Here is a 9,485-nt window from a genome sequence, read left to right as displayed (position 1 = left end):
GGATGTAGTGGAGTGATTATAGTGAAGATATAATGGAATTAGAAGACTTATGCATATTAGCATATAGTTGTGCAGCGTGTGATATGTAATAGATGAGAAGTCCTGAAGCAAAGAAAGGGGATAAATAAATTCTCATATGCAATTTCATCACACCTGGTTAAACTTAACCAGATGTGACTTATCATGAATAACTTACCATAAAACTACTGAGCAGCTCCTTAAAGAGCTTTTTATTTCCCCTCTTAATTTCCATTTGGGGATTACTAAAATATACTAAATCAAAATAAAAATTAATGTTGTAGCTGATCATAGAGTCACTTTTTTTTTTTTTTTTACCAATAATGTTGCTTTGTGTGACTTCAGTTTCCCGTTGGGGTAAAAATAAAGTTTTTTTTTAATGAATTGAATTAATTCATGCCGCTTTATTTATGACGGGTGCAGTACCTCGTTTGTTCCTGAGGGTGGCAGCAACACACACACCATGTTGATTATCACCGGTTTGTTTAATAACAAAAGAAGACCAACATGCCAGAAACAGACATGAACACAGAGATATAAAAGCAAGTAGTCTTAATGAGTGGTGAAAAATTTTGTGTTTATCGTCAAATAAACACAAAAAAAGTTACCGTAACTAAAATTCTGGCGTGTCCGGACAGAAAGGCGTTCGCTTTGACCGGCTGAACAGCTGATTGTATTTAACCGCTTAGCTGCTTAGTCATCTAGCTAGCAGGACGGTTAGAACATTTGATAGCTTGCTTTATTCTTCGTAGGAGGGGCCGTTTGTCTCAAACCCCATGAGTGTGTCTTTGGTCGTCATCCGTCTGGAATTAGCCGACCAGTCTCCTTCTCCTCAAGGTTTCCAGTACTCAGCTGGTGAGTTACGCTTGTCATAACACGTAACGTCATGTTAGCCAGGTAGCTAACACAACCTCGAAGGTCCAGTTGATATTTGCATGAGCTCTCCGCTGCTCTCGCCTGTAGTTGAAGGCATGTCGGACGACGACCTGCAGGAGAAAGCTCTGGGTGCAGCCAAACAGATGCTAAGTGGGAAGACGGATCTGGAGAGAGCAGCCATACTGCATCAGCACATCGGTAGCAGAGCCATGGGCGACATGGTTATAGAAACGTTCGAGCCCAGCCCAGGTAAGGACGTGCTCACCATGCAGAACACAGAGAATAACAACATATACACATTTGCATTTGAGAATAAAATCCCCTTTATTGTTGGTTGTTACTAATAAGAGTTAAAACAACAGCCATTAAAAATGAAACAACAAATACACAAGATTGCACACAGGCAGCTTCCTATCAGCAGAGCAATGATGCCATCCTGGTTGATGAGTGCATTCAGTCTGTTAGAAGTCATCTATGCAGATGACACAGGTGTGCACATCTGACTGTGGAGCGGTGAACCTTCACTGCTATGGTCCTCTCCCCCTCCAGACTGTCGATGCCACTATGTCCTTGCAAACATAATTTTCTGGGAGTTGGATTTGCTGGCTAAAGTCTCTGTGGCTGTTTGTCTCAATAATGTTTTCAAAATTCATAAAATCAGCTGCTTGAGTATCACAAAACCTGCCCTACATTCAAACTTAAAGGGAAGGAAAATTTTCAGAAATTGAGCCAAAAATGAATTCTACCCTCTAGCCACATTTGAAACATGTTTACTGATTTTAAACTACTGCATTTTCCCTTGAGATAAAGGTGGAGGTGACAGCCTTGACAGTTCAGCTGAGCAGAATGACACAAAGACTGAAGCCGACAGTCAGGAGGTCGGCGAAAACCCAGAGGACGGCGGCGAAGCGACGGGTGCTGCTCCTGACTCCCCCTCTAAGCAGCTGCCGGATCAAATCTCTTTCTTCAGCGGGAACCCCTCGGTGGAGATCATCCATGGTATCATGCACCTGTACAAAACCAAGTGAGTCATATCCGTGACACGTTTGATTTCTTGCTGTTTCTGTACAGACGTGAATTTTCTGTGTTTTTACAGCAGAATGACTTCACTGACTGAAGACGTCAGACGCAGCGCTATGGTGTGTATCCTGACTGTCCCAGCCACCATGACCAGTCACGACCTCATGAAGCTTATGGCACCTTTTAATGAAGTCATGGAGCACATGAAAATCATCCGGGACTCTACCCCAAACCAGTACATGGTTCTGATTAAGTTCTGTACACAGGTAAGTTCACAGTATGATCATATTGTGTACAGTGGGTTAACATTAGTTTCTGTTTGATTTAGAGTTTCTTTTCTCATTATTCATGTTCAGGCAGATGCAGACAGTTTTTTTACCACATGTAACGGCCGCCAGTTCAACTCCATCGAGGATGCGGTTTGCCAGCTAGTCTACGTGGAGCGTGCAGAAGTCATAAAGTCCGAAGAGGTGGATATATATGTTCAACGTCTGTAATCACTCCTGTATTCTAAAGAAAAGAAGATCCCCATATTTTGTCCAGGGCTGTTAAAATGATTAATATAAACAGAAATTGTTGATGATTAGAAATCTTTAAACAATCACACAGGACAGTTTTAAGTTAATCATAAATGTAATATCCTTCACTTTTTGACTGTTGGTCTGACAAATTAAAACATCTTGACATTTCTTGCAGCCCTGCTTATTAGACTTGTTCCTGACGCTGCTGCAAAAACTATGATTTACTCAGTTTCCTGCCTATTATCTCTTCCCCCGCACTCCATACCTCCCGCCCCACCCTACCCCACCCCACCCCCCACCATCCAGGGTGCCAGTCTGCCGGTGATGGAGCTGACCGAGGTGCCAAAGTGCATCGTGTGCCTGGAGAGAATGGACGAGTCTGTGAACGGCATCCTCACCACGCTCTGCAACCACAGCTTCCACAGCCAGTGTCTCCAGCGATGGGAAGATGCCTCGTGAGTCATGTAGACGCACACACACACAGACATACACACACACACACACAGTCTATATTCATCATGACTCAGCCTACAGCACCGCAGCAACTCCATTTCTGACCTTTTTTCCCTCAAGGATGTGACTACAACTCTGTCTGCTTTAGGTTCAGCTTCATCCGTGTCTGTCTTACTGCTTGTATCAGCTGTTCATGGTATTTAGTTATCTTTAGAATTGATCAACAGCCAGGAATGAAGGAACTTTCTCACTGATCACATGCTGGCCACTGGTTATTTCTCTTGGCTTTGTGTCATGTGCTGTTTGTTTGTTTTTTGTCCTCTTTTCATTCATTCTTCTGTTTCACAAAGAGCTGCTACACACAAACACAAACACACAAATGCACACATGACAATAGATGAATGTGTTCTCTGTTTCCAGGTGTCCCGTGTGCAGGTACTGTCAAACACCAGAACCTGTTGAGGAGAACAAGTGCTTTGAGTGTGGTGTGCAGGAGGTAATCAGCGTGTCCTCCTCTGTGTTCTGAGTTTGTGTTTGAAACCTCGTCTCACTTGATCTTGTTCTGCCCTCTCCGTAGAACCTGTGGATCTGTTTGATCTGCGGACACATCGGATGCGGTCGATACGTTAGCCGGCATGCCTACAAGCACTTTGAGGAAACGCAGCACACGTACGCAATGCAGCTCACGAACCACCGCGTCTGGGACTATGCTGGAGGTACTGTGTGCGTTGGTGTCAACAGACACATGTTGCCAGCTGAGGATGGCAATGGTTAATATCAATCAATGATAATGCAAAGATTCCAATAAAGAGCAATAATCTAAAAACCTGCAGTGATTAAAGCTGCTTTAATTAATTTCGGACAATAGAGGGCAGAAGAACACCAGAACAGGATGAGCGCTTACCTTTTGAATGAGTTTTATGATTTAACATAGCAACAAGAAAACTGATCAGCAGAAAGATGGAAACTTTTTAAAGTCTTTTAAAAAAAATTCAAACTACCCAGGAAATTATTTGACAGAGTTAAATGTTACTAAAAGAAAGAGTGTGAAGATATGTAAGAGGAGCTCACCCTCGTTTTAGCTGGTGGGTTGGAGGTGAATGTATTGAACGCTACTTCAGTTGCAAGTTGGACTGATGAGCTTTTAAGAGTTTTATTATCATCTACACACAATGACTGTGGGTTTGTAGCAGAAATAATACAAATAAGTGAGAGAAGTATGATAATACAGAGTACATACAATATAATACAATAATAAAAATAAAAAAGGTTAGCCAACATTAAAAAATGAAAATTTTCAGGCATTTATCATCACTTTCTTCTGCTAATTATTTATTAGTGAATTGATTACTTGATTTTAAGTTCACAATCATCTACACAATAGAAAAGGAGAAAATCATCACCTCCGGACCGAAGGAGAAACATTCGACTCCTGTTTGTTGTTGATTTGTGTTTGTAGATAATTACGTCCATCGTTTGGTGGCCAGTAAGACTGATGGGAAGATGGTGCAATATGAATGTGAGGGAGATACCTGCCACGCTGAGAAAATAGACGCTCTACAGCTGGAGGTAGGCACTTCATGCTGTTGTTTTACTGCTCCGCTGTTTGTCCGATCATCGCTAAACTGCTGTGATGGTGCTCCGTGTTGCAGTACTCGTACCTGCTGACAAGTCAGCTGGAGTCCCAGAGGATCTACTGGGAGAATAAGATTGTTCACCTGGAGAAGGAGACGTCCGAGGAGGTACGGCGCAACAGGAGGGCCTTTAAACGTGTTTTCACATTGATGTCAGACTCATTCACTTTTTGCACATTCACCCTTCGTTCTTTCAGATAAACAACATGAAGGCCAAATTTAAGGAGACTCTGGAGCGCTGTGATAACTTTGAGCAACGCAACGGAGAGATCCAGAAAGAGAAGCAGGGAATAGAGAAAAAGTAGGTGAAACTCTTGCTGCTGTTTCGTAACCTGTGTTTAATGTATGAACACGTCGTTACAGTTTGGAGCAGTTTCACTTGTTTAGAAGTTACTGCACTCTGGAGCCGGTTCTGTTTAAGCTACGAGCTGTTTGAAATTAAAAACATGTGACTTCACCTCAAGGTGAATAACTTGATCAGTCACAGTAAATCACAAACTGTTCAAACAAATCCCTTAAACTGTTAAATTTCATCGATACTGATCTGTTTGTCTGATGAATGTATTTCATGTACGTTTAGTTTAGGATAACTGATCGAAACATTTAAAAGTGCCTACTGACCAATAAGATTTTTTAAAGGTAACTCCAATCGTGCAGTAGATTATAGCCTGGTGTTTAGGTGATGCAAGGTGAAGGAGTCTTCTTTTTTGACTTAACGTGTTGGTTGTAAAGGAGTCAAAAGCATTTCACTTTGCTTTTGTTGTAATGAAAATAATAAACCTTAGTGATACATCACCCTGGAGGAAAACATTCAGAATCAGAACCACCAGGTTCTGATGAGATGTCGGACCTTTTTCTGTTTACCCTCCAGGTGTGTTCAGCTCAGCAGTCGGGTGTTGAAGCTGAGTCAGGAGCTGAAGGAGGAGCAGGAGATGAACCGCTGTCTGAGAGCCAATCAGGCGCAGCTGCAGGCCCTGCTGACTGAGGAGAAGCACAACCGAAAAGAGAGTGGTGAGCGAGGATTTTAATGATCAAACACTTCCTCATTTCTAGATAATCTCTACAAAACGTGAACAAATTCTTGTTCAAGCTGCCGAGTCACGTCCTGCAGGTGTTCAGACTTTCAAGGAAGACCGAGAAGGGATTGAATGATGAAGTATGTTTGTTCAGTGCGGGACAAACTAGGTCAAGTCTCCAGCGTAAGAAAATAAAGCTCTCACCACCACCAGAGAAATGTTTACATTGTCAATATTACCTGAGATTTAGTCACCTAAAGGCAATAGAGACAGGTGACAGGTTTGAATGCATATCTGGAACTCCTGTATTTTTCCTCACTTCTGTGGAAGAAGTTTGTGTAAGCAAACCTTTCTCACCTCAGAGTAAAACAGTTATTATGGTTCATATTGTGTTGTTCACTCTTCAATCAGCCTTTCTATGGTTTGGGGGCTTAAATATTTCAACTTGTGCAGACAGGAAGTTCACACAGCTGTGTTGTGACCTCATCCTCAAAGCCAGGAGTGAAAGTTGTGCACAATCTGCACGTATTGAATATTTGATCTTGGAAGTATGTGAAGTGTTGATACTTCTTTATTTCCAAACAGTTCTAGCGGACAAGTTTGGAGACTGGCTGGTGAACACAGTGGGGGAGTCAGATGTTTCCTTAAGAGTGGTGGGGACCAAAAACGGAGCTCAAAGACAACAATTATTGGACTTCTTTTCTTCTTTCAGCTGCCTCACATGACACATTTAAAGGGTTGGGTGGATAGAATGTATTTGAAAATGTGTTTTAGAGTTGTTTTTAGGGATGTTTTAGACTCTGAATAGAAGTAAATTTATGATGCCATGATCTACCCTCTCTGCCTCTGATGGCTGCCTCTGATCGGCTGTGCGTGATGATGTCATGCATAGATTATTAGGTAGGGAACAGCTTTCACTCAGAGGTTGAGAGTGGGTTGAGTTTTGTTCCTTTATGCATTACATTGACTGATACCATATAATCATAGTAAGATATTATTATCAGGTTAGATTTTTCTATATTCAATCTCTGATACATTGGTTGGTTTGTCCTTTGCTGAAATCCACTGAGATGTTCTGTGAAACTCTACACTGCCGATGGGTTTTCCAGTGGGTGTTCAGGGACTTGTTCTTTTTTCAAGTCTTGAACAAAAAAACCACTCGAAAAACTCCATACGGGTGACGTCGTCTGAAACCTGAACTACTGGTAAATTGTTTCCAGGCTACGTCAGGACAGTAGCTTGATAATATAAGTAGTAATTACTGCTGTTGTCATTGTCATTATGGTTGCTGTCATTGATGTCAGTGTTCTAGCTGTTTAACAGCTGCGATTGTTGCTGTCTGTGTTACTGCCCCCCCCCCACCCCCCCGTACCAGCATCTGTTCATTCTGACTGTTCTTTTTTTTAAAAAAAACAAAAACAAAGACCAAACGTCATGCTGGAAAAATGATCCCGATCGCAGCGCTCCACCTCTCCTCCCCTTTGATCAAAGTTTAGAATGCTGCTGCTATGGAAACTCACGTTTGTCTGCTGTCTTCTCTCAGGCGACCTGAAGGACGTGGCGATACGAGAGCTGCAGGAGCAGCTGAGAGACGTCATGTTTTACCTGGATACGCAGCAGCGCATCGAACACCTGCCTTCAGAGGCTCGCAGCGAAATCCAAGAGGGACAGATCAACGTCGCATCCAACACATCGGACGGCGCCGCCGACCCGGTGGGAGCGGGGCCCTCCTCCAGCCGGGGCAGGAGGGTTCGAGGCAGGAAGAGGTAAATTTATGATGCCATGACCCACCTACTCTGCCTCTGATTGCCTGCCTCTGATTTGGTTGTGCATGACGATGTCACGTGTGGATTATTCCTCGCGTGGGTAGCTGCTTCCATTCAGAGGTTTAGAGTGGATTGTGCTTTGTTCACTGACCTTTTAAAACATCTTATTTTTTCATTATTTGAGCCACACTATGTAATTAGATAATAGCAATTATTTTTAAGCTATGACTCAGATTAAATCTATAATTGTATAAATATTTAACATCTAACCCTAAAGAAACAAATATCAATTATGTTTATGATTCCTGCATACATAATTTTAGGGCTCATTGTCATGCTGGGCATAATCAGAGGCAAATTGGGGCGCGGCATGTGTGGATTTATATATTCCCTCCCAGAGACTGCCATTGTCGGTTGGTGCACCACAGTAAGGACTTCTGTGTTTGTGAGGAAGTCACTGAGACATTTTGAAGCCATTTGGCCAAATTTAAAATAAACTGAAAGCTTTAACCGTCAGTAGCACAAACAAGTACTTCAATACTATTTTATAAAGTTTTGACTGGAGTGCTCTTGGATGTTATATGTGAAAAGTCTTATTTTTTACACTGGTTTCATTTAAGATCTGTTCTTGTTAAAAGTTTATCTTACATGCATGGTCAGAATTCGAGCTTACCACCACCTAATAGTAAATTGTTTTTGGGGCATCAGAATGGGGCGAAGCTGCAGAGTTTTCCCAAACACTTGAAGAGGGTGGACGTTTCAAAACAAAGAACAACTAATATGACTCGTATCCTCAGCAGCAAGATGGATGTTCTTGCGCCACTAAAGATCCCCAAAAACGTAAAGATGATTTCAGTTTAAAAATATTTTCAGGTTTATCTGACTACTCAGATTATAATGTTCAGAATATTCCTGTGAAAGCTTTCCATGACCCTCAGAGGCCTTAATGAAGACATGAAGTGAGTTCTGGATGCGAGGAAAAGATTTTCTGGATGATAATTTTCTTCTTGCCTTTGATTCTCCGTTTCAACTGTAGCTCTGACTTTCTCAAGCGGTCGTTTGATGCAAACACACGAGCTGAAATAAAAACCTTCTCCTTCCTCCCCTGAAGCTTTCATTGTCAGGTATCAGGGTCCTTCAGGAGCGACAGCTCACATCTGCAGCTCACATCTGTGACTAATCCCTCCATCGCACAATGTTAACAGTTTACATCAGCAGCTGGTTGGAAGTAAACTGTGTGCAGAGGCTGGAAGTAAAACATCCTCTGATGGTCTGTTAGCTGCTATGCTAACTCACTAACTCCTGTGGAGCATTAGTCACTAAAAACATCACATGCTGTCAGTGTGAGGCCGTCAGATAGTTTGCATTATTTGTTTATTAATGTTATTTTTAAAAACTATTTTAGAATTTAATATATTTTTATTTGTATTATTCATACATTGTATTTTATCATTTTCATATTAAAGTGTTTCTGAAGTGTTCATGTTATTATCTGGTCAAAGTAGGTTTATTTAAAGTTGTATTCATTCGCTTTGCAACTTACATGGGTTGAGATCCTTTTTATTTCCATGCTGTAGGTCTAAATGATGATATGATATCAGTTCATTTTTATTTTCTATTAAAGGAACAGTTCGGTCAAATGTGAGGTTTTGTCATCTCCTCTGTCATGCTGATGGAACATGAAAACATTTTCATTCTGCTAAAATACTGAAGATTTGTATTAAAAGTGTATTTTGTTATAAAGAACAGAACATCTATATTTATTCAAGCTGTTAAAGTCTCCATTAGAGATGCCAAACGGATGTGAAAAGACTTTCGTGACATTGCAGCAGAACTTTTCCCATCATTTCTGTGGAAATCAGTGTTTATTAGTTTTCCACCGGCCTTTAGCACACTTTTAGTTTTATGGGACCATTTTATGTGACGTCCTTTAAACAAATCACCATCTCCAGTTGTTGCTGCTAAACTGATTTGCTGTGAACCTCCACAGATGTTGGGAACTTCTTCAGATTTTATAATCTGCAAAGGAGTAAATTAACAGAATAAGTAATCAATTTATATCAATAAAGTGTACCTGAGAAATCTGGATTTACATTCCACCAGTGGTTAGTCATGACGAGAGCATGCTAACATTTACCACACCTTATGGTTTTCTGAATACAACCTTTTAAGTCTGAACAC

The 9,485-nt window shown here is 41.3% G+C and overlaps 1 protein-coding gene and 1 long non-coding RNA gene across 5 annotated transcripts; one reads left to right on the top strand and one right to left on the bottom strand.

The window, feature by feature from the left end:
• Positions 1–507: 507 nt before the first annotated feature.
• On the top strand, positions 508–8,949 carry brap (BRCA1 associated protein). 4 transcript variants are annotated; one of them, XM_068335562.1, is made up of 15 exons: positions 520–560; positions 771–873; positions 982–1,143; positions 1,699–1,918; positions 1,991–2,180; positions 2,271–2,384; positions 2,742–2,890; positions 3,309–3,384; positions 3,466–3,604; positions 4,348–4,457; positions 4,541–4,630; positions 4,720–4,823; positions 5,394–5,533; positions 7,082–7,304; positions 8,013–8,949. In XM_068335562.1, the coding sequence occupies exons 2-15, from the start codon at positions 795–797 to the stop codon at positions 8,047–8,049; spliced, it is 1,833 nt and encodes a 610-aa protein (XP_068191663.1). In that variant the 5' UTR covers positions 520–560; positions 771–794; the 3' UTR covers positions 8,050–8,949. The 4 variants fall into 4 exon arrangements, with proteins under 4 accessions (XP_068191665.1, XP_068191664.1, XP_068191666.1 ...); XM_068335564.1 differs by having other exon boundaries at positions 508–873; positions 1,705–1,918; XM_068335563.1 differs by having other exon boundaries at positions 508–873; positions 1,994–2,180.
• LOC137608934 (uncharacterized) lies at positions 4,446–7,198 on the bottom strand. Its single transcript, XR_011038254.1, has 3 exons — positions 7,059–7,198; positions 5,373–5,503; positions 4,446–4,581 (listed from the first exon to the last, which is right to left on the bottom strand). It is a non-coding gene; the product is annotated as an uncharacterized lncRNA (long non-coding RNA).
• Positions 8,950–9,485: the final 536 nt, after the last annotated feature.

The sequence above is a fragment of the Antennarius striatus genome, chromosome 15 (assembly GCF_040054535.1).
Source record: "Antennarius striatus isolate MH-2024 chromosome 15, ASM4005453v1, whole genome shotgun sequence".
In the NCBI taxonomy this organism is placed as follows: domain Eukaryota; kingdom Metazoa; phylum Chordata; class Actinopteri; order Lophiiformes; family Antennariidae; genus Antennarius; species Antennarius striatus.
Note: the sequence above shows the minus strand (reverse complement) of the source record. Positions and strands in the feature narration are given on the sequence as shown.

Bases quoted from the DNA above. Each gene is read 5' to 3' on its own strand.
- brap (XM_068335562.1), top strand. From the start codon at position 795: ATGAGTGTGTCTTTGGTCGTCATCCGTCTGGAATTAGCCGACCAGTCT. The intron at 1,144-1,698 runs GTAAGGACGTGC...TTTTCCCTTGAG, and splicing joins AACGTTCGAGCCCAGCCCAG to ATAAAGGTGGAGGTGACAGC. The intron at 4,458-4,540 runs GTAGGCACTTCA...TCCGTGTTGCAG, and splicing joins TAGACGCTCTACAGCTGGAG to TACTCGTACCTGCTGACAAG.